This window comes from Dendropsophus ebraccatus, chromosome 10 (genome assembly GCF_027789765.1).
Source record: "Dendropsophus ebraccatus isolate aDenEbr1 chromosome 10, aDenEbr1.pat, whole genome shotgun sequence".
NCBI lineage: Eukaryota > Metazoa > Chordata > Amphibia > Anura > Hylidae > Dendropsophus > Dendropsophus ebraccatus.
In genome coordinates, this window is record NC_091463.1 from 106,321,153 (window position 1) to 106,345,772 (window position 24,620).

The 24,620-nt window shown below is 50.5% G+C and overlaps 1 protein-coding gene and 1 non-coding gene across 6 annotated transcripts in view; both read right to left on the reverse strand.

Annotated features, from left to right (window-relative positions):
- The window catches only part of LOC138765916 (uncharacterized), a 45,092-nt gene extending 22,361 nt beyond the window's left edge, over nt 1-22,731 (reverse strand). For 2 of the 5 annotated variants that reach the window (XM_069943068.1, XM_069943067.1), the window contains exons 1-2: nt 3,968-4,127; nt 3,660-3,713 (exon numbers count right to left, since the gene is read on the reverse strand). In XM_069943068.1, coding sequence (XP_069799169.1) covers nt 3,660-3,684 — 25 coding nt within the window. In that variant the 5' untranslated portion in view covers nt 3,685-3,713; nt 3,968-4,127. The other 3 variants (XM_069943065.1, XM_069943064.1, XM_069943063.1) reach the window with 3 other exon arrangements.
- TRNAL-UAA (transfer RNA leucine (anticodon UAA)) lies at nt 7,344-7,426 on the reverse strand. Its single transcript has one exon. It is a non-coding gene; the product is annotated as a tRNA-Leu (tRNA).
- Nucleotides 22,732-24,620: the final 1,889 nt, after the last annotated feature.

The following is a 24,620-nucleotide window of genomic DNA, read 5'->3' on the forward strand; positions in this document are numbered from 1 at the left end:
CACTGCCTCGTGTCGGCATGTTACTGGCATCACTGCCTCGTGTCGGCACGTTACTGGCATCCCCCCCCATGTGTCGGCACGTTACCGCCATCACTCCCTCGTGTCGGCACGTTACCCGCATCACTCTGTGTCGGCACGTTACCCGCATCGCTCCCTCGTGTCGGCACGTTACCCGCATCCCCCATGTGTCGGCACATTACCAGCATCACTCCGTGTCGGCACATTACCACCATCACTCCCTCGTGTCGGCACGTTACTGGCATCCCCCCCCATGTGTCGGCACATTACCCGCATCCCCCCCCATGTGTCGGCACGTTACTGGCATCACTCCCTTGTGTCGGCACGTTACTGGCATCCCCCCCCATGTGTCGGCACGTTACCCGCATCACTCCCTCGTGTCGGCACGTTACCCGCATCACTCCCGCGTGTCGGCACGTTACCCGCATCACTCCCTCGTGTCCGCACGTTAACCGCATCCCCCCCATGTGTCGGCACATTACCGCCATCACTCCCTCGTGTCGGCACATTACCCGCATCCCCCCCCACGTGTCTGCACATTACCCGCATCCCCCCCCACGTGTCTGCACATTACCCGCATCCCCCCCCACGTGTCTGCACATTACCCGCATCCCCCCCCACGTGTCTGCACATTACCCGCATCCCCCCCCACGTGTCTGCACATTACCCGCATCACCCCACGTGTCTGCACATTACCCGCATCCCCCCCCCACATGTCTGCACGTTACCCGCATCCCCCCCCCACGTGTCTGCACGTTACCCGCATCCCCCCCCACGTGTCTGCACATTACCCGCATCCCCCCCCCACATGTCTGCACGTTACCCGCATCCCCCCCCACGTGTCTGCACGTTACCCGCATCCCCCCCCACGTGTCTGCACATTACCCGCATCCCCCCCCACGTGTCTGCACATTACCCGCATCCCCCCCCACGTGTCTGCACATTACCCGCATCCCCCCCACGTGTCTTTACATTACCGCCATCACTCCCTCGTGTCTGCACATTACCCGCATCACTCCCTCGTGTCGGCACGTTAATGGCATCCCCCCCACGTGTCAGCACAATACTAGCACCCCCCCCCCCCATGTGTCGGCATGTTACTGGCATCACTCCCTCCTGTCGGCACGTTACCCGCATCACTCCCTCGTGTCTGCACATTACCGCCATCACTCTCTCCTGTCGGCACGTTACTGGCATCCCCCCATGTGTCGGCACATTACCGGCATCACTCCCTCGTGTCGGCACGTTACCCGCATCACTCCCTCGTGTCGGCACGTTAACCGCATCACTCCCTCGTGTCTGCACATTACCGCCATCACTCCCTCGTGTCGGCACGTTACCCGCATCACTCCCCACGTGTCGGCACGTTACCGGCATCACTCCCTCGTGTCGGCACGTTACCCGCATCACTCCCTCGTGTCGGCACGTTACTGGCATCCCCCCCATGTGTCGGCACGTTACTGGCATCAATCCCTCGTGTCGGCACGTTACTGGCATCACTGCCTCGTGTCGGCACGTTACTGGCATCACTGCCTCGTGTCGGCACGTTACTGGCATCCCCCCCCATGTGTCGGCACGTTACCGCCATCACTCCCTCGTGTCGGCACGTTACCCGCATCACTCTGTGTCGGCACGTTACCCGCATCGCTCCCTCGTGTCGACACGTTACCCGCATCCCCCATGTGTCGGCACATTACCAGCATCACTCCGTGTCGGCACATTACCACCATCACTCCCTCGTGTCGGCACGTTACTGGCATCCCCCCCCATGTGTCGGCACATTAACCCGCATCCCCCCCCATGTGTCGGCACGTTACTGGCATCACTCCCTTGTGTCGGCACGTTACTGGCATCCCCCCCCATGTGTCGGCACGTTACCCGCATCACTCCCTCGTGTCGGCACGTTACCCGCATCACTCCCTCGTGTCGGCACGTTACCCGCATCACTCCCTCGTGTCCGCACGTTAACCGCATCCCCCCCATGTGTCGGCACATTACCGCCATCACTCCCTCGTGTCGGCACATTACCCGCATCACTCCCTCGTGTCGGCACGTTAACCGCATCCCCCCCCATGTGTCGGCACATTACCCGCATCACTCCCTCGTGTCGGCACGTTAACCGCATCCCCCCCATGTGTCGGCACGTTAACCGCATCCCCCCCCATGTGTCGGCACATTACCCGCATCACTCCCTCGTGTCGGCACGTTACCCGCATCACTCCCTCGTGTCGGCACGTTAACCGCATCCCCCCCCATATGTCGGCACATTACCGCCATCACTCCCTCGTGTCGGCACGTTACTGGCATCCCCCCCCATGTGTCGGCACGTTACTGGCATCCCCCCCCATGTGTCGGCACGTTACCCGCATCACTCCCTCGTGTCGGCACGTTACTGGCATCCCCCCCATGTGTCGGCACGTTACTGGCATCCCCCCCCATGTGTCGGCACATTACCGGCATCACTCCCTCGTGTCGGGACGTTACTGGCATCCCCCCCATGTGTCGGCACGTTACTGGCATCCCCCCCATGTGTCGGCACGTTACTGGCATCCCCCCCCATGTGTCGGCACATTACCGGCATCACTCCCTCGTGTCGGCACGTTACTGGCATCCCCCCCATGTGTCGGCACGTTACTGGCATCCCCCCCATGTGTCGGCACGTTACTGGCATCCCCCCCATGTGTCGGCACGTTACTGGCATCCCCCCCCATGTGTCGGCACATTACCGGCATCACTCCCTCGTGTCGGCACATTACCGGCATCCCCCCCCCATGTGTCGGCACATTACCGGCATCACTCCCTCGTGTCGGCACATTACCGGCATCCCCCCCCCCATGTGTCGGCACATTACCGGCATCACTCCCTCGTGTCGGCACATTACCGGCATCCCCCCCCCATGTGTCGGCACATTACCGGCATCCCCCCCCATGTGTCGGCACGTTACTGGCATCCCCCCCCATGTGTCGGCACGTTACCGCCATCACTCCCTCGTGTCGGCACGTTACTGGCATCACTCCCTCGTGTCGGCACATTACCGGCATCCCCCCCCCATGTGTCGGCACGTTACTGGCATCCCCCCCCCCATGTGTCGGCATGTTACTGGCATCCCCCCCCATGTGTCGGCACGTTACCGCCATCACTCCCTCGTGTCGGCACGTTACTGGCATCCCCCCCATGTGTCGGCACATTACCCGCATCACTCCCTCGTGTCGGCACGTTACCCGCATCACTCCCTCGTGTCGGCACATTACCGCCATCACTCCCTCGTGTCGGCACGTTACCCGCATCACTCCCTCGTGTCGGCACGTTACCGCCATCACTCCCTCGTGTCGGCACGTTACCCGCATCGCTCCCTCGTGTCGGCACATTACCGGCATCATTCCCTCGTGTCGGCACATTACCGGCATCATTCCCTCGTGTCGGCACGTTACCCGCATCACTCCCTCGTGTCGGCACGTTACCGCCATCACTCCCTCGTGTCGGCACGTTACCCGCATCGCTCCCTCGTGTCGGCACATTACCGCCATCACTCCCTCGTGTCGGCACATTACCGGCATCATTCCCTCGTGTCGGCACATTACCGCCATCACTCCCTCGTGTCGGCACATTACCGCCATCACTCCCTCGTGTCGGCACGTTACCCGCATCGCTCTCAGAGGCGGCCATGTGTCTGCGACGTCCTCAGCATCAGAATCCTATAGAGAGAAGACAACCATTACATCACACAGAGCACGGACGTCATATCCAAACATAGCACGGCCATCCTATACACCCCGCCCCCCCGGGTAACCCCTCCCCTTCTGAGGCTGCCCCGCCCCGTGGTGACCCTCCCCCTACCCATCAGTCAGCTCACCTCCAGTCACATTAACTCTGCAACCAAAGAAGTAACAGAAATAAGTAAGTGACCCCAAAACACGGGGCCCCGCGCTCCATTCACAGCCACACTTACCCCCCGCTCTGCACCATCACTCCCGGTAACCCAGCGCACGGGGCCGGCACCACTGAGCATGCGCAAATCAGTCACGGACACTGGCACCACTGAGCATGCGCATACAAGTCACCGACATCGGCTTCTTTGATCATGCGTAGACAGAACACGGACGCCGACACCAATGAGCATGCGCACCTGAGCGGCCGCGCGCTGCATTCCCAGATCTGTCACGTGTTCCGTCTGCGGCTGATTCGCTCACTCGCAGTATGTCCCATAATCCCCTGCGCCCGCTAGTAGCGTGTGAGGAGGAGTGGCCAAACCGCGCGCTGTGACGTGTGAGGTAACATCCCCGCCCTCCTCCCCGGGAGTTGTCACGTGTCTTCCCGTGTACTGTGTGAGGTACCGCGTATCCCAGCAGCAGAACCTTATTAGCAGACGTGTATAATATAATATAATATAATATAACCTTATTACCAGACGTGTATAATATAATATAATATAATATAACCTTATTACCAGACGTGTATAATATAATATAATATAATATAACCTTATTACCAGACGTGTATAATATAATATAATATAACCTTATTACCAGACGTGTATAATATAATATAATATAATATAACCTTATTACCAGACGTGTATAATATAATATAATATAACCTTATTAGCAGACGTGTATAATATAATATAATATAATATAACCTTATTACCAGACGTGTATAATATAATATAATATAATATAACCTTATTACCAGACGTGTATAATATAATATAATATAACCTTAGTACCAGACGTGTATAATATAATATAATATAACCTTATTACCAGACGTGTATAATATAATATAATATAATATAACCTTATTACCAGACGTGTATAATATAATATAATATAATATAACCTTATTAGCACACGTGTATAATATAATATAATATAATATAACCTTAGTACCAGACGTGTATAATATAATATAATATAATATAACCTTATTAGCAGACGTGTATAATATAATATAACCTTATTACCAGACGTGTATAATATAATATAATATAATATAACCTTATTAGCAGACGTGTATAATATAATATAATATAATATAACCTTATTACCAGACGTGTATAATATAATATAATATAATATAATATAACCTTATTAGCAGACGTGTATAATATAATATAATATAACCTTATTAGCAGACGTGTATAATATAATATAATATAATATAACCTTATTACCAGACGTGTATAATATAATATAATATAACCTTATTACCAGACGTGTATAATATAATATAATATAACCTTATTACCAGACGTGTATAATATAATATAATATAACCTTATTACCAGACGTGTATAATATAATATAATATAATATAACCTTATTACCAGACGTCTATAATATAATATAATATAACCTTATTACCAGACGTCTATAATATAATATAATATAATATAACCTTATTACCAGACGTGTATAATATAATATAATATAATATAACCTTATTAGCAGACGTGTATAATATAATATAATATAACCTTATTACCAGACGTCTATAATATAATATAAAATAACCTTATTACCAGACGTGTATAATATAATATAATATAACCTTATTAGCAGACGTGTATAATAATATAATATAATATAACCTTATTACCAGACGTGTATAATATAATATAATATAACCTTATTACCAGACGTGTATAATATAATATAATATAACCTTATTAGCAGACGTGTATAATATAATATAATATAACCTTATTACCAGACGTGTATAATATAATATAATATAACCTTATTAGCAGACGTGTATAATATAATATAATATAACCTTATTACCAGACGTGTATAATATAATATAACCTTATTACCAGACGTGTATAATATAATATAATATAACCTTATTACCAGACGTGTATAATATAATATAATATAACCTTATTACCAGACGTGTATAATATAATATAATATAATATAACCTTATTAGCAGACGTGTATAATATAATATAATATAATATAACCTTATTACCAGACGTGTATAATATAATATAATATAATATAATATAACCTTATTACCAGACGTGTATAATATAATATAATATAACCTTATTACCAGACGTGTATAATATAATATAATATAACCTTATTACCAGACGTGTATAATATAATATAATATAATATAACCTTATTACCAGACGTGTATAATATAATATAATATAATATAACCTTATTACCAGACGTGTATAATATAATATAATATAATATAATATAACCTTATTACCAGACGTGTATAATATAATATAATATAACCTTATTAGCAGACGTGTATAATAATATAATATAACCTTATTACCAGACGTGTATAATATAATATAATATAATATAACCTTATTAGCAGACGTGTATAATATAATATAATATAACCTTATTACCAGACGTGTATAATATAATATAATATAACCTTATTAGCAGACGTGTATAATATAATATAATATAACCTTATTACCAGACGTGTATAATATAATATAATATAACCTTATTAGCAGACGTGTATAATATAATATAATATAATATAACCTTATTACCAGACGTGTATAATATAATATAATATAATATAACCTTATTACCAGACGTGTATAATATAATATAATATAATATAATATAACCTTATTACCAGACGTGTATAATATAATATAATATAACCTTATTAGCAGACGTGTATAATATAATATAATATAATATAATATAACCTTATTAGCAGACGTGTATAATAATATAATATAACCTTATTACCAGACGTGTATAATATAATATAATATAATATAACCTTATTACCAGACGTGTATAATATAATATAATATAATATAACCTTATTACCAGACGTGTATAATATAATATAATATAATATAACCTTATTAGCAGACGTGTATAATATAATATAACCTTATTACCAGACGTGTATAATATAATATAATATAATATAATATAATATAACCTTATTAGCAGACGTGTATAATATAATATAATATAACCTTATTAGCAGACGTGTATAATATAATATAATATAACCTTATTAGCAGACGTGTATAATATAATATAATATAATATAATATAACCTTATTACCAGACGTGTATAATATAATATAATATAACCTTATTAGCAGACGTGTATAATATAATATAATATAATATAACCTTATTACCAGACGTGTATAATAATATAATATAATATAACCTTATTAGCAGACGTGTATAATATAATATAACCTTATTAGCAGACGTGTATAATATAATATAACCTTATTACCAGACGTGTATAATATAATATAATATAATATAACCTTAGTACCAGAACTGTATAATAATAGAGTAAAATGTTATTACCAGAAGTGGGGTTCGAACCCACGCGGACATATGTCCATTGGATCTTAAGTCCAACGCCTTAACCACTCGGCCATCCTGGTAGCTGGAGCTGCAGAAGGATCAGGAGGGATAAGTGGCCCGGGGGGGGGGGGGGAGTTAGATGGGGCGGGGGAGGGGTCCCTCATTCATTCACTTTTCTCCTATTCTGAGTGCAGACGGCAGCGGCTGTGTGATAGTGTGTCGGTGTCATTCATCAGAAGCTACGATTGTTATCACAACATCGCCACCTGTCTATGAGTGCCAGAACAGCATCTCCCCTCTCTCTAACCTGCCGAAACTCTCCTCTCTCTAACCTGCCACATGTCCCTCTCCCCCCTCTCTCTAACAAGCCGCGTGTCCCTCTCCCCTCTCTCTAACCTGCCGAATCTCTCCTCTCTCTAACCTGCCCCATGTCCCTCTCCCCTCTCTCTAACCTGCCCCATGTCCCTCTCCCCTCTCTCTAACCTGCCCCATGTCCCTCTCCCCTCTCTCTAACCTGCCCCATGTCCCTCTCTCTAACAAGCCGCATTTCCCTCCCCCCTCTAACAAGCCGCGTGTCCCTCTCCCCCTTCTCTCTAACAAGCCGCGTGTCCCTCTCCCCCCTCTCTCTAACAAGCCGCGTGTCCCTCTCCCCCCTCTAACAAGCCGCGTGTCCCTCTCCCCCCTCTCTCTAACAAGCCGCGTGTCCCTCTCCCCCCTCTAACAAGCCGCGTGTCCCTCTCCCCCCTCTCTCTAACAAGCCGTGTGTCCCTCTCTCCCCTCTCTCTAACAAGCCGCGTGTCCCTCTCCCCTCTCTCTAACAAGCCGCGTGTCCCTCTCCCCTCTCTCTAACAAGCCGCGTGTCCCTCTCCCCCCTCTCTCTAACAAGCCGCGTGTCCCTCTCTCCCCTCTCTCTAACAAGCCGTGTGTCCCTCTCTCCCCTCTCTCTAACAAGCCGCGTGTCCCTCTCTCCCCTCTCTCTAACAAGCCGCGTGTCCCTCTCCCCCCTCTTTCTAACAAGCCGCGTGTCCCTCTCCCCTCTCTCTAACAAGCCGCGTGTCCCTCTCCCCTCTCTCTAACAAGCCGCGTGTCCCTCTCCCCTCTCTCTAACAAGCCGCGTGTCCCTCTCCCCTCTCTCTAACAAGCCGCGTGTCCCTCTCCCCTCTCTCTAACAAGCCCCTTGTCCCTCTCCCCTCTCTCTAACAAGCCCCTTGTCCCTCTCCCCTCTCTCTAACAAGCCCCTTGTCCCTCTCCCCCCTCTCTCTAACAAGCCGCGTGTCCCTCTACCCTTTCTCTAACAAGCTGCATGTCCCTCTCCCCCTCTCTCTAACAAGCCGTGTGTCCCTCTCCCCTCTCTCTAACAAGCCGCGTGTCCCTCTCCCCCTCTCTCTAACAAGCCGCGTGTCCCTCTCCCCTCTCTCTAACAAGCCGCGTGTCCCTCTCCCCTCTCTCTAACAAGCCGCGTGTCCCTCTCCCCTCTCTCTAACAGCCGCGTGTCCCTCTCCCCTCTCTCTAACAAGCCGCGTGTCCCTCTCCCCCTCTCTAACAAGCCGCGTGTCCCTCTCCCCCCTACAAGCCGCGTGTCCCTCTCCCCCCTCTCTAACAAGCGCGTGTCCCTCTCCCCCCTCTCTACTACAAGCCGCGTGTCCCTCTCCCCCCTCTCTAACAGCCGCGTGTCCCTCTCCCCCTCTCTCTAACAAGCCGCGTGTCCCCTCTCTCCCTCTCCCCCCTAACAGCCGCGTGTCCCTCTCCCCCCTCTCTCTAACAAGCCGCGTGTCCCTCTCCCCTCTAACAAGCCGCGTGTCCCGCTCCCCCCTCTCTCTAACAGCCACGTGTCCCTCTCCACCCCTCTCTCTAACAAGCCGCGTGTCCCTCTCCCCCCTCTCTCTACAAAGCCGCGTGTCCCTCTCCCCCCTCTCTCCTAACAAGCCGCGTGTCCCTCTCCCCCTCTCTCTAACAGCCGCGTGTCCCCTCTCCCCCCTCTCTCTAACAAGCCGCGGTCCCTCTCCCCTCTCTCTAACAAGCCACGTGTCCCTCTCCCCCCTAACAAGCCGCGTGTCCCTCTCCCCCCTCTCTAACAAGCCGCGTGTCCCTCTCCCCCCTCTCTAACAAGCCGCGTGTCCCTCTCCCCCTCTCTCTAACAAGCCGCGTGTCCCTCTCTCCCTCTCCCCCCTAACAAGCCGCGTGTCCCTCTCCCCCCTCTCTAACAAGCCGCGTGTCCCTCTCCCCCCTCTCTAACAAGCCGCGTGTCCCTCTCCCCCCTCTCTCTAACAAGCCGCGTGTCCCTCTCCCCCCCCCTCTCTAGCAAGCCGCGTGTCCCTCTCCCCCCTCTCTCTAACAAGCCACGTGTCCTTCTCCCCCCTCTCTCTAACAAGCCGCGTGTCCCTCTCCCCCCTCTCTCTAACAAGCCGCGTGTCCCTCTCCCCTCTCTCTAACAAGCCGCGTGTCCCTCTCCCCCTCTCTCTAACAAGCCGCGTGTCCCTCTCCCCCCTAACAAGCCGCGTGTCCCTCTCCCCCCTCTCTCTAACAAGCCGCGTGTCCCTCTCCCCTCTAACAAGCCGCGTGTCCCTCTCCCCTCTCTCTAACAAGCCGCGTGTCCCTCTTCCCCCTCTCCCCTCTAACAAGCCGCGTGTCCCTCTCCCCTCTCTCTAACAAGCCGCGTGTCCCTCTCCCCCTCTCTCTAACAAGCCGCGTGTCCCTCTCCCCTCTCTCTAACAAGCCGCGTGTCCCTCTCCCCCTCTCTCTAACAAGCCGCGTGTCCCTCTCCCCCCTCTCTCTAACAAGCCGTGTGTCCCTCTCTCCCCCCTTTCTCTAACAAGCCGCGTGTCCCTCTCCCCTCTCTCTAACAAGCCGCGTGTCCCTCTCTCCCCCCTTTCTCTAACAAGCCGCGTGTCCCTCTCCCCCCTCTCTCTAACAAGCCCCTTGTCCCTCTCTCCCCCCTTTCTCTAACAAGCCGCGTGTCCCTCTCCCCTCTCTCTAACAAGCCGCGTGTCCCTCTCCCCCCTCTCTCTAACAAGCCGCGTGTCTCTCTCCCCCTCTCTCTAACAAGCCGCGTGTCCCTCTCCCCCTCTCTCTAACAAGCCGCGCGTCCCTCCCCCCTCTCTCTAACAAGTCGCGCGTCCCTCTCCCCCCTCTCTCTAACAAGCCGCGCGTCCCTCTCCCCCCTCTCTCTAACAAGCCGCGTGTCCCTCTCCCCCCTCTCTCTAACAAGCCGCGTGTCCCTCTCTCCCCCCTCTCTCTAACAAGCCGCGTGTCCCTCTCTCCCCCCTCTCTCTAACAAGCCGCGTGTCCCTCCCCCCTCTCTCTAACAAGCCGCGTGTCCCTCTCCCCCCTCTCTCTAACAAGCCGCATGTCCCTCTCCCCCCTCTCTCTAACAAGCCGCGTGTCCCTCTCCCCCCTCTCTCTAACAAGCCGCGTGTCCTTCTCCCCTCTCTCTAACAAGCCGCGTGTCCCTCTCCCCTCTCTCTAACAAGCCGCGTGTCCCTCTCCCCCTCTCTCTAACAAGCCGCGTGTCCCTCTCCCCCCTCTCTCTAACAAGCCGTGTGTCCCTCTCCCCTCTCTAACAAGCCGCGTGTCCCTCTCCCCCCTCTCTCTAACAAGCCACGTGTCCCTCTCCCCTCTCTCTAACAAGCCCCTTGTCCCTCTCCCCTCTCTCTAACAAGCCGCGTGTCCCTCTCCCCTCTCTCTAACAAGCCGCGTGTCCCTCTCTCCCCTCTCTCTAACAAGCCGCGTGTCCCTCTCCCCCCTCTCTCTAACAAGCAGTGTGTCCCTCTCCCCTCGCTCTAACAAGCCGCGTGTCCCTCCCCCCCTCTCTCTAACAAGCCGCGTGTCCCTCTCTCTAACAAGCCGCGTGTCCCTCTCCCCTCTCTCTAACAAGCCGCGTGTCCCTCTCCCCTCTAACAAGCCGCGTGTCCCTCTCCCCCTCTCTCTAACAAGCCGCGTGTCCCTCTCCCCCCTCTCTCTAACAAGCCGTGTGTCCCTCTCCCCTCTCTCTAACAAGCCGCGTGTCCCTCTCCCCTCTCTCTAACAAGCCGCGTGTCCCTCTCTCCCCCCTTTCTCTAACAAGCCGCGTGTCCCTCTCCCCTCTCTCTAACAAGCCGCGTGTCCCTCTCCCCCTCTCTCTAACAAGCCCCTTGTCCCTCTCTCCCCCCTTTCTCTAACAAGCCGCGTGTCCCTCTCCCCCCTCTCTAACAAGCCCCTTGTCCCTCTCTCCCCCCTTTCTCTAACAAGCCGCGTGTCCCTCTCCCCCCTCTCTCTAACAAGCCGCGTGTCCCTCTCCCCTCTCTCTAACAAGCCCCTTGTCCCTCTCTCCCCCCTTTCTCTAACAAGCCGCGTGTCCCTCTCCCCCTCTCTCTAACAAGCCGCGTGTCCCTCCCCCCTCTCTCTAACAAGCCGCGTGTCCTTCTCCCCTCTCTCTAACAAGCCGCGTGTCCCTCTCCCCTCTCTCTAACAAGCCGCGTGTCCCTCTCCCCCTCTCTCTAACAAGCCGCGTGTCCCTCTCCCCCCTCTCTCTAACAAGCCGTGTGTCCCTCTCCCCTCTCTCTAACAAGCCGCGTGTCCCTCTCCCCCCTCTCTCTAACAAGCCGCATGTCCCTCTCCCCTCTCTCTAACAAGCCCCTTGTCCCTCTCCCCTCTCTCTAACAAGCCGCGTGTCCCTCTCCCCTCTCTCTAACAAGCCGCGTGTCCCTCTCCCCCCTCTCTCTAACAAGCCGCGTGTCCCTCTCCCCTCTAACAAGCCGTGTGTCCCTCTCCCCTCTCTCTAACAAGCCGCGTGTCCCTCTCCCCCCTCTCTCTAACAAGCCATGTGTCCCTCTCCCCTCTCTCTAACAAGCCGCGTGTCCCTCTCCCCTCTCTCTAACAAGCCGCGTGTCCCTCTCCCCCCTCTCTCTAACAAGCCGCGTGTCCCTCTCCCCCCTCTCTCTAACAAGCCGCGTGTCCCTCTCCCCCCTCTCTCTAACAAGCCGCGTGTCCCTCTCCCCCCTCTCTCTAACAAGCCGCGTGTCCCTCTCCCCTCTCTCTAACAAGCCCCTTGTCCCTCTCCCCCCTCTCTCTAACAAGCCGCGTGTCCCTCTCCCCCCTCTCTCTAACAAGCCGCGTGTCCCTCTCCCCTCTCTCTAACAAGCCCCTTGTCCCTCTCCCCCCTCTCTCTAACAAGCCGCGTGTCCCTCTCCCCCTCTCTCTAACAAGCCGCGTGTCCCTCTCCCCCCTCTCTAACAAGCCGTGTGTCCCTCTCCCCTCTCTCTACCAAGCCGCGTGTCCCTCTCCCCCCTCTCTCTAACAAGCCGCGTGTCCCTCTCCCCCCTCTCTCTAACAAGCCGCGTGTCCCTCTCCCCTCTCTCTAACAAGCCGCGTGTCCCTCTCCCCCCTCTCTCTAACAAGCCGCATGTCCCTCTCCCCTCTCTCTAACAAGCCCCTTGTCCCTCTCCCCTCTCTCTAACAAGCCGCGTGTCCCTCTCCCCTCTCTCTAACAAGCCGCGTGTCCCTCTCCCCTCTCTCTAACAAGCCGCGTGTCCCTCTCTCCCCCCTCTCTCTAACAAGCCGCGTGTCCCTCTCCCCTCTCTCTAACAAGCCGTGTGTCCCTCTCCCCTCTCTCTAACAAGCCGCGTGTCCCTCCCCCCCTCTCTCTAACAAGCCGTGTGTCCCTCTCCCCTCTCTCTAATAAGCCGCGTGTCCCTCTCCCCCCTCTCTCTAACAAGCCGCGTGTCCCTCTCCCCTCTCTCTAACAAGCCCCTTGTCCCTCTCCCCTCTCTCTAACAAGCCGCGTGTCCCTCTCCCCCCTCTAACAAGCCGCGTGTCCCTCTCCCCTCTCTCTAACAAGCCGCGTGTCCCTCTCCCCCCTCTAACAAGCCGCGTGTCCCTCTCCCCTCTCTCTAACAAGCCCCATGTCCCTCTCCCCTCTCTCTAACAAGCCCCATGTCCCTCTCCCCCCTCCCCCCTCTAACAAGCCCCATGTCCCTCTCCCCTCTCTCTAACAAGCCGCGTGTCCCTCTCCCCCCTCTCTCTAACAAGCCGTGTGTCCCTCTCCCCTCTCTCTAACAAGCCCCATGTCCCTCTCCCCCCTCTCTCTAACAAGCCCCATGTCCCTCTCCCCCCTCCCCCCTCTAACAAGCCCCATGTCCCTCTCCCCCCTCTCTCTAACAAGCCGTGTGTCCCTCTCCCCCCTCTCTCTAACAAGCCCCATGTCCCTCTCCTCTCATTTCTGATGGTAATACATTTATAATTTATGGGGCGTAATTCAGATGTAGCAGAGCTTAGCATTGGTGAGAAGTGCAGAAAGGTTGATTTAGCGTCTGCTGGATGGCTGCCGATTAGCTGGAATCCTGCACATGTCATAATGTAGGAGCTAGGCGTGACATCACAAAGGGGCCTACATTATCTCCACGTTCAGCGGTAGAGAACCGTAGACATCGGAGCTGAGCATTGCCATGCGCCTGCGGGCGTGCTGGCACGGAAAGGACAGATGCTATTACAAATGGCAGCCCCCAGTGCAGCACATTAGGATGAAATAAAGAAGGAACCAAAACACAAATAAAAGTTTAACTATTTTTTTAACCATTGTTGTGATATATCTGAAATTATAGTAATACATGTGAAAAAGTTACACATTCCCTTTAAAGGGGTTCTCCAGCATTATAAAAACATGGCCGCTTTCTTCCACAGACAGCACCACTCCTGTCTCCAGTTTGGGTGCAGGTTTTGCTACTCCGTTCCATTGAAGTGAATGGAGCCTAATTACAAACCATACCTCCTGCCCACCCTGTCCTCTTTAAAATACAGACATACTCCACCTGCTCTGTTCTTATAGCACAGACATACTCCTCCTCCTCCTCCTGCTCATCCTGTCCTTATAGCACAGTCAGACATACTCCTCCTCCTCCTGCTCACCCTGTCCTTATAGCACAGACATACTCCTCCTCCTCCTTCTGCTCACCCTGTCCTTATAGCACAGACATACTCCTCCTCCTCCTCCTGCTCACCCTGTCCTTATAGCACAGACATACTCCTCTTCCTCCTCCTGCTCACCCTGTCCTTATAGCACAGACATACTCCTCCTCCTCCTGCTCACCCTGTTCTTATAGCACAGACATACTCCTCCTCCTCCTCCTGCTCACCCTGTTCTTATAGCACAGACATACTCCTCCTCCTCCTCCTGCTCACCCTGTCCTTATAGCACAGACATACTCCTCCTCCTCCTGCTCACCCTGTCCTTATAGCACAGACATACTCCTCCTCCTCCTGCTCACCCTGTCCTTATACCATACAGACATACTCCTCCTCCTCCTGCTCACCCTGTCCTTATACCATACAGACATACTCCTCCTCCTGCTCACCCTGTCCTTATAGCACAGACATACTCCTCCTCCTCCTGCTCACCCTGTCCTTATAGCACAGACATACTTCTCCTCCTCCTGCTCACCCTGTCCTTATAGCATAGACATACTCCTCCTCCTGCTCACCCTGTCCTTATAGCACAGTCAGACATACTCCTCCTCCTCCTGCTCACCCTGTCCTTATAGCAGAGACATACTCCTCCTCCTCCTGCTCACCCTGTTCTTATAGCACAGACATACTCCTCCTCCTCCTGCTCACCCTGTCCTTATAGCACAGTCAGACATACTCCTCCTCCTCCTGCTCACCCTGTTCTTATAGCACAGACATACTCCTCCTCCTCCTGCTCACCCTGTCCTTATAGCACAGTCAGACATACTCCTCCTCCTCCTGCTCACCCTGTCCTTATAGCACAGACATACTCCTCCTGCTCACCCTGTCCTTATAGCACAGACATACTTCTCCTCCTCCTGCTCACCCTGTCCTTATAGCACAGACATACTCCTCCTCCTTCTGCTCACCCTGTTCTTATAGCACAGACATACTCCTCCTCCTCCTGCTCACCCTGTCCTTATAGCACAGACATACTCCTCCTCCTCCTGCTCACTCTTTTCTTATAGCACAGACATACTCCTCCTCCACCTGCTCACTCTGTTCTTATAGCACAGACATACTCCTCCTGCTCACCCTGTCCTTATAGCACAGACATACTCCTCCTCCTCCTGCTCACCCTGTCCTTATAACACAGACATACTCCTCCTCCTCCTCCTGCTCACCCTGTTCTTATAACATACAGACATACTCCTCCTCCTCCTGCTCACCCTGTTCTTATAACATACAGACATACTCCTCCTCCTCCTGCTCACCCTGTTCTTATAGCACAGACATACTCCTCCTCCTCCTGCTCATCCTGTTCTTATAGCACAGACATACTCCTCCTGCTCCTGCTCATCCTGTCCTTATAGCACAGACATACTCCTCTTCCTCCTCCTGCTCACCCTGTCCTTACAGCACAGACATACTCCTCCTCCTCCTCCTGCTCACCCTGTCCTTATAACATACAGACATACTACTCCTCCTCCTGCTCACCCTGTCCTTATAGCAGAGACATACTCCTCCTCCTCCTGCTCATCCTGTCCTTATAACACAGACATACTCCTCCTCTTGCTGCTCACTCTGTTCTTATAGCACAGACATACTCCTCCTCCTCCTGCTCACCCTGTTCTTATAACATACAGACATACTACTCCTCCTCCTGCTCACCCTGTCCTTATAGCAGAGACATACTCCTCCTCCTCCTGCTCATCCTGTCCTTATAACACAGACATACTCCTCCTCTTGCTGCTCACTCTGTTCTTATAGCACAGACATACTCCTCCTCCTGCTCACCCTGTTCTTATAGCACAGACATACTCCTCCTCCTGCTGCTCACCCTGTTCTTATAGCACAGACATACTTCTCCACCTGCTCACCCTGTCCTTATAGCACAGACATACTCCTCCTCCACCTGCTCACCCTGTCCTTATAGCACAGACATACTCCTCCTCCTCCTGCTCACCCTGTTCTTATACAGACTCCTCCTGCTCAGAACCAAGGTCTCTAGCTCTTTATATTACCATCAAGTTTAACACATTAAGTATCAGAAATGGGATTTATTGAAATACTGTGGGTTAAATCATTGTCACTTCTCATCTGCCATAAATGGATCTCCCCATCAGCTGCCCTTATCCTCCCCCCACAGCCTTCCTTTTATCCGCTGCCCTTATCCTCCCCCCACAGCCTTCCCTTTATCCGCTGCCCTTATCCTTTCCCCACAGCCTTCCCTTTATCCGCTGCCCTTATCCTCCCCCCACAGCCTTCCCTTTATCCGCTGCCCTTATCCTCCCCCCACAGCCTTCCCTTTATCCGCTGCCCTTATCCTCCCCCCACAGCCTTCCCTTTATCCGCTGCCCTTATCCTCCCCCCACAGCCTTCCCTTTATCCGCTGCCCTTATCCTTTCCCCACAGCCTTCCCTTTATCCGCTGCCCTTATCCTCCCCCCACAGCCTTCCCTTTATCCGCTGCCCTTATCCTCCCCCCACAGCCTTCCTTTTATCCGCTGTCCTTATCCTGCCCCCACAGCCTTCCCTTTATCCGCTGCCCTTATCCTCCCCCCACAGCCTTCCCTTTATCCGCTGTCCTTATCCTCCCCCCACAGCCTTCCTTTTATCCGCTGTCCTTATCCTGCCCCCACAGCCTTCCTTTTATCCGCTGCCCTTATCCTCCCCCCACAGCCTTCCCTTTATCCGCTGCCCTTATCCTCCCCCCCACAGCCTTCCCTTTATCCGCTGCCCTTATCCTCCCCCCACAGCCTTCCCTTTATCCGCTGCCCTTATCCTCCCCCCACAGCCTTCCTTTTATCCGCTGCCCTTATCCTCCCCCCACAGCCTTCCCTTTATCCGCTGCCCTTATCCTTTCCCCACAGCCTTCCCTTTATCCGCTGCCCTTATCCTCCCCCCACAGCCTTCCCTTTATCCGCTGCCCTTATCCTCCCCCCACCGCCTTCCCTTTTTCCGCTGCCCTTATCCTCCCCCCACAGCCTTCCCTTTATCCGCTGCCCTTATCCTCCCCCCACAGCCTTCCCTTTATCCGCTGCCCTTATCCTCCCCCCACAGCCTTCCCTTTATCCGCTGCCCTTATTCTCCCCCCACAGCCTTCCCTTTATCCGCTGCCCTTATCCTCCCCCCACAGCCTTCCTTTTATCCGCTGCCCTTATAGGGAAGGCTGTGGGGGGAGGATAAGGGCAGCGGATAGGGAGAAGGGTCCTGTGGGGGGAGAATAAGGGCAGCGGATAAAGGGAAGGCTGTGGGGGGAGGATAAGGGCAGCGGATAAAGGGAAGGCTGTGGGGGGAGGATAAGGGCAGCGGATAAAGGGAAGGCTGTGGTTATCCCCCCACAGGTCCCTTCTGCCACCTCAATGTTGTGACCCCTCGCTAACCTACATATATATTACACACATCATTGTGTACTTTGTCCTCCCTCCACATCCTTAGTATAATACCCTCTCCACCAGCACAGCGGACCCCCTTCCATTCAGGTGCAATTTATCTGTGGAATACAGACTGTACTCCAATAAAAAAAATCAGCCCAGTGCTCTAAAAACCCAAACCCTTCTCCCCTACACGACTTGAGCCATTCATTTACCTCCCGCAGCTCCCGCTGTCTTTCCTGCGATGCGCATGGCACAGGCAGTATTCCAGAGAATACAACCTTGGAGGTCCTTCCCTTCAACTTAGCACCTAGTTCTCTAAAATTATTCTAATGGACCTCCACCTTGCTTGTATTCGGTCCTTGGTTCCCACATGGACCACGACAGCTGGGTCATCCTACCCCATTCTCCACCACATGTCGAGCCCTGGCACTAGAGAGACAGCAAACCATTTGGTTGAGGTGGTCTTGGCGACAGATTCTTCTGTCCATCTTTCTGATTCTGGAATCAGTATCTGCCTACAGTCAGGCAAAATGGTGGGAGTGTCATGGTTTGGGGCCGCATAAATGCAGCCTACTGTAGGGAGTTACAGGTTATTGAGAGAACCATGAATGCCAACATGTACTGTGACATACTAAAAGACAATTTTATCCCTCACCTCGTACGTTGATATTGGTTTAAGAGGCCCCTACCCTTACTTAAACCATGTCTATGTGTTTTGGCAAATCATCTCTTTCTCTTCGTTACATGATTACTAGCAATAACTTGGATGCCTAAAATGATATTTGCACATCGTCCACATGACAGCACCACATGGAGGATGTCACCCTTGACCTAACAGGAAAAGGAAATACAGAGAAAGATTAAAAGGTTAAATCCCCAAACCTACTTTAGTGTTTTTCCTGTCAGGATCAAGTGGAATACAAAGATTACCTGTGATCCTTCACGGTCATGGGTCTGGACGATAGCCTTAGGAGCGGTTCAGAGTCTGTTCTCTTTTCCCCCCTACTTGGTCTTCCTCTGGCTCAGTGTCGGATCCCTCGATGGATGCCTCTTGGTCCCGGTCTCCCTGCGGTGCTCGACTGGAGTTTAAGCAGGGGGACATCCATGCTGCAGCTTCCCACGCGCGCCCGCGGGTGTTCCTGGGCCTAGATGCATGGTGTGTCTGACGGGAAGATGACGTCAGACGCCCCTGTATTGGACTTCCAGAATTGCAGCACGGCGTTTTGGCGCCATTTTGAAAAAAACTTCCTTACTGTGATTTCCTGCCGGACCGGAAGTTCAGCAGCAGCTTCAGACGTCGTTTGGCGCCAGATTTAAACATCAGCAGACTACTTAAATGGTAAGATTGTCTCACTCTCTCTGTCGTTATGGATTCCTCTGGGGGTGCTGGAGAGGCTGCTGAGTCTTCTGCTGCTGGCGCTGTAAGTTAACCCCTTGGGGTTCACTTATCTGTATAGGAAAGCAATCTTTTCTTTTGATTCGCTTCCTTGTGTTACTTTGGGTTTTCTTCTCTCTCTCTCTCTTAGGGGGAAAAGGAGACGCAAAAAAGAAGACAAAAAGTAAAAGATGTGTGGGCTGCAATACTAAGTTACCTGATGAATATGCTAAGCAATTATGTAAAGTATGTTTATCTAAGCTAAATCCTCCTTCCTGTGTATCCATCTTTGATTAATTACGCAATAATATTCGCCCGGAGATTAAATCCTCTAAGTTAACCCCTTCTGCTTCCACTTCTGCTACTCCCTCTCATATCCACAAATCTCAACCTAAAAAATGCAAGTGTTATTTCTGATTCTGAATCTGAAGATGATAAGGAAGCCTCTGAGGAGGGTGAGATTCCTGCTGAACCTGCTCCCAAGGAGTTGGGAAAATGTTACTTCTCCTCTGAGGATTCAGATACCCTGATTAGGGCTATCAGAAGTGTTATGGGTATTGAACAGCCTATGACCTTTTCGTCACTATACCCAAAAGAAAGAGGATTTTAAGGGTAAAGGCAAAGGAGGGAAATGGCCTTATCCAAAAGGAGGACACGGGAGAGGTTTCCTACTCAATCCCTCCTCTGAGTGACAACCGGAGAGTGGGGGAAAGGCTCTTTCTTTGTTACAAATAATGGGAGAATATTACAGACAATATTACGGACAATATTCTGAACAGTGGGTATTTAATAGACTTCACCTCTCTTCCCCTCAAAGTTTTGTATAACCCACTTCAATTCAAATATACTGATGGATCGTCTAATGAAAGTGGTTCAGGATCTTCTAGCTTTGGGGGCCATCATTCCTGTTCCCCAAGAGGAAGTCGGTTCAGGTAACTACTCAACCCTCTTTCTAGTTACCAAGGCCAATAGGACTTACAGTACAAACCAATTCATCAAGTACAAAAAATTCAAGATGGAGACAATAAAGTCTACCATCCCGCTTATCCATCAGGGGGCATCCCTGGCAACCTTAGATTTGAAAGATGCTTACTTCCACATACCTATCCACCCTGCTCATCAGAAATATCTCAGGTTTGCAGTTCAGATACAGCATCAGACATTTCACTTCCAGTTTCAAGCCCTACCCTTCAGGATTTCATCAGCCCCCTGGCTGTTCACAAAAATTATGTTGGAAGTAGTGGCACATCTAAAGGAAGCAGGGGACGACCATCGTTCCACATTTAGATGATCTCCAACTAGTTGCCACATCTCCATTCCTCCTTTCTGTTCACAAATGACTATTCGTACCCTTCAGGATCTCGGCTAGATAGTGAACTTGGACAAATCAGAATTGATACCATCCTGCAGGAAGAAGTTCCTAGGAATGATCCTGGACTCAAACCAACAAAAAAAACATTTCTGCCTCGGGACAAGGTGAACACACTAATTATGAACATTTCCTCTTACAGGGAGAAAACATCTATCCCAATCCGGAAAGCCATGTTCCTCCTGGGCTCGATGACAGCCACCATCCCTGCGGTACCTTGGTGCCAACATCATGTTCGCATCCTTCAGGCCGACATCCTTCAAGTATGGAACAGATCTCCACTGACATTAGACAGACGTATGTTCATATCGCCGAATGTGAAAGTCTCTCTCCTTTGGTGCTTGAAAAAGTCAAACCTGTAGAAGGGATGCCCATGGATGCTGTATCCGGTAATTCCGGTCACTACAGACGTCAGCCAATTTCACATACAGGGTCAGAGGAAGTAAGCCTCCAATTCTCCAACTTCAGAGAATTGGCTGCAGTCTGGGAAACTCTGAAAATGGCAGAAAACCTGCTTCTCAACAGCAATGTGAAGATCTAGTATGACAATTCAACAGTGGTAGCTTACCTTCGCCACCAAGGAGGGACCAAGTGCAAAAATTTTCTCAGGGCAGAGAAGGTAAAATCCATTTCGACAGTCCACCTAAGAGGAGTGGACAAGAAACTAGCAGACTTTTTAAGTCGCAGAACAATCCACCCTGGGGGATGGGAGCTCAATTCCCAGACCTTCTATCAACTTACAAACAAATGGGGTTTACCACAGGTGGAATTGTTTGCCACAAGGGACAACAGGAAGACAGACATGTTCTTCAGCCTGAACCCCTTAGATTGCCCGTTGGGACTGGATTCCCTACAACAGAGCTGGGATTTCCATTTAGCCTATGCTTTTCCTCCTCTGCCTTTCATTCCCAGAGCCTTACAGAAGATCCGTTCCAGCAACATTAAAGTGATCTTCATAGCTCCCCACTGGCCCAGAAGGAGCTGGTTCACTCTTCTATCCTCCTTGATGGTACAGGATCCCATTCCTGTTCTGGATGATAGAATTGTATTTAAATTAAATCCTCTTTTCCTTCCAAAAATTGTGACTAATTTTCATAGGTCCCCGGACATCATTATTCCCTCATTCTGTGATAACCCTAACAACGAGAAAGAGGAATCTTTTCATCACCTGGACGTTAGACGTGCCATCCTGCCATACCTGGAAACCACTAAACCTTGGAGGAAAGACGAAAATCTGCTTGTCCAATTCCAGGGTCCTAACAAGGGTAAGAAAGCTTCCAAGGGTTCCATAGCATGTTGGATAGAATCCGCTATCTGTGAGTCTTACTCAGCCAGAGGAAAAGCAGCTTCGGGTCTCAAAGCTCATTCCACCCGAGCCACTGCAGTCTCCTGGGCAGCCAAATTAGCAGCCTCTCTTGAGCAAATCTAAAAAAAGCCGCTACCTGGTCCTCGCCTCACACCTTCTTCAGGCATTATCGGCTGGACGTGGGCACTTCCCAAGACATGGCTTTTAGGAGAAAGGTGCTACAAGCTGTGGTCCCGCCCTGAGAGTCTAAGTTGGTATGTCTCCATGTGGTGCTTTCATGTGGATGATGTGTAAAGCAATAATGACTTACCGATAATTCACTTTTCATCATGACAAAACCTTATATTTCCCTCCCTATGTGTTGTATAATAACACTGAAGTAGGATTGGGGAGGTACCCTATTAACCTTTCTCTGTATTTCCTTTTCCTGTTGGGTCAAGGGTGACATCCTCCATGTGGTGCTGTCATGATGGACTCATTAAAAAAGTGAATTATCATAAAAGTCATAGTTCTTGCTTTAACTTCAGTACCTTGATTGTTCCCCATGTTGTGATGCTGTGTGGTTTATGTTTCACACTGTAGATTGTAGATATTTGTACCTGCTTTTGTTCTTAGACATGTCATACTGTTTGATGCCATACGCTATACTTATATATAAAACTGATATATATATATATATATATATATATAAATAATACAATGATCTCCCTTCGGAAACCCTCTGCGGGACAGTATGCCAACATGATAACCCCCCCCTCCCCCCCCCTAACACCTCCAAGATGACGACTGCACTGCTAAAGAAAAAGAGTAAAGGTGCTGGAGTGGCCAAGCACATCTCTAGACCTAAACCCTATTGAGCATCCTCTAACGGAAGGTGGAGGGACAGAAGGTCTGTAACATCCACCAGCTCTGTGATGTCATCATGGAGGAGCACAAGGTCTGTAACACCCACCAGCTCTGTGACATCATCATGGAGGGACAGAAGGTCTGTAACATCCACCAGCTCTGTGATGTCATCATGGAGGAGCACAAGGTCTGTAACATCCACCAGCTCTGTGACGTCATCATGGAGGGACAGAAGGTCTGTAACACCCACCAGCTCTGTGACGTCATCATGGAGGGACAGAAGGTCTGTAACACCCACCAGCTCTGTGACATCATCATGGAGGGACAGAAGGTCTGTAACATCCACCAGCTCTGTGACGTCATTATGGAGGGACAGAAGGTCTGTAACACCCACCCACCAGCTCTGTGACGTCATCATGGAGGGACAGAAGGTCTGTAACATCCACCAGCTCTGTGATGTCATCATGGAGGGACAGAAGGTCTGTAACATTCACCAGCTCTGTGATGTCATTATGGAGTGACAGAAGGTCTGTAACATTCACCAGCTCTGTGATGTCATTATGGAGGGACAGAAGGTCTATAACACCCACCCACCAGCTCTGTGATGTCATTATGGAGGGACAGAAGGTCTGTAACATCCACCAGCTCTGTGATGTCATTATGGAGTGGCAGAAGGTCTGTAACACCCACCCACCAGCTCTGTGACGTCATCATGGAGGGACAGAAGGTCTGTAACATCCACCAGCTCTGTGATGTCATCATGGAGGGACAGAAGGTCTGTAACATCCACCAGCTCTGTGATGTCATTATGGAGTGGCAGAAGGTCTATAACACCCACCCACCAGCTCTGTGATGTCATCATGGAGGGACAGAAGGTCTGTAACATCCACCAGCTCTGTGATGTCATTATGGAGGGACAGAAGGTCTGTAACATTCACCAGCTCTGTGATGTCATTATGGAGGGACAGAAGGTCTGTAACATCCACCAGCTCTGTGATGTCATCATGGAGGGACAGAAGGTCTGTAACATCCACCAGCTCTGTGATGTCATTATGGAGGGACAGAAGGTCTATAACACCCACCCACCAGCTCTGTGATGTCATTATGGAGGGACAGAAGGTCTGTAACATCCACCAGCTCTGTGATGTCATTATGGAGGGACAGAAGGTCTGTAACATCCACCAGCTCTGTGATGTCATTATGGAGTGGCAGAAGGTCTATAACACCCACCCACCAGCTCTGTGATGTCATTATGGAGGGACAGAAGGTCTGTAACACCCACCCACCAGCTCTGTGACGTCATCATGGAGGGACAGAAGGTCTGTAACATCCACCAGCTCTGTGATGTCATTATGGAGGGACAGAAGGTCTGTAACATCCACCAGCTCTGTGATGTCATTATGGAGTGGCAGAAGGTCTATAACACCCACCCACCAGCTCTGTGACGTCATCATGGAGGGACAGAAGGTCTGTAACATCCACCAGCTCTGTGACGTCATTATGGAGGGACAGAAGGTCTGTAACATCCACCAGCTCTGTGACGTCATTATGGAGGGACAGAAGGTCTGTAACACCCACCAGCTCTGTGACGTCATCATGGATGGACAGAAGGTCTGTAACACCCACCAGCTCTGTGACATCATCATGGAGGGACAGAAGGTCTGTAACATCCACCAGCTCTGTGACATCATCATGGAGGGACAGAAGGTCTGTAACATCCACCAGCTCTGTGACGTCATTATGGAGGGACAGAAGGTCTGTAACACCCACCAGCTCTGTGACGTCATCATGGAGGGACAGAAGGTCTGTAACACCCACCAGCTCTGTTGTAACCAGATGGGTTTATTTCAGATAGTTAAAGTGTCTTATTCATGTGATAGGAAGGAATGTAGTGTTTTCATGTCTTATTTGTATCTATCTATCTATCTCCTATCTATCTCCTATCTATCTCCTATCTATCTATCTATCTCCTATCTATCTATCTCCTAATCTATCTATCTCCTATCTATCTATCTCCTATCTATCTCCTATCTATCTATCTATCTATCTATCTATCTATCTATCTATATCTATCTCCTATC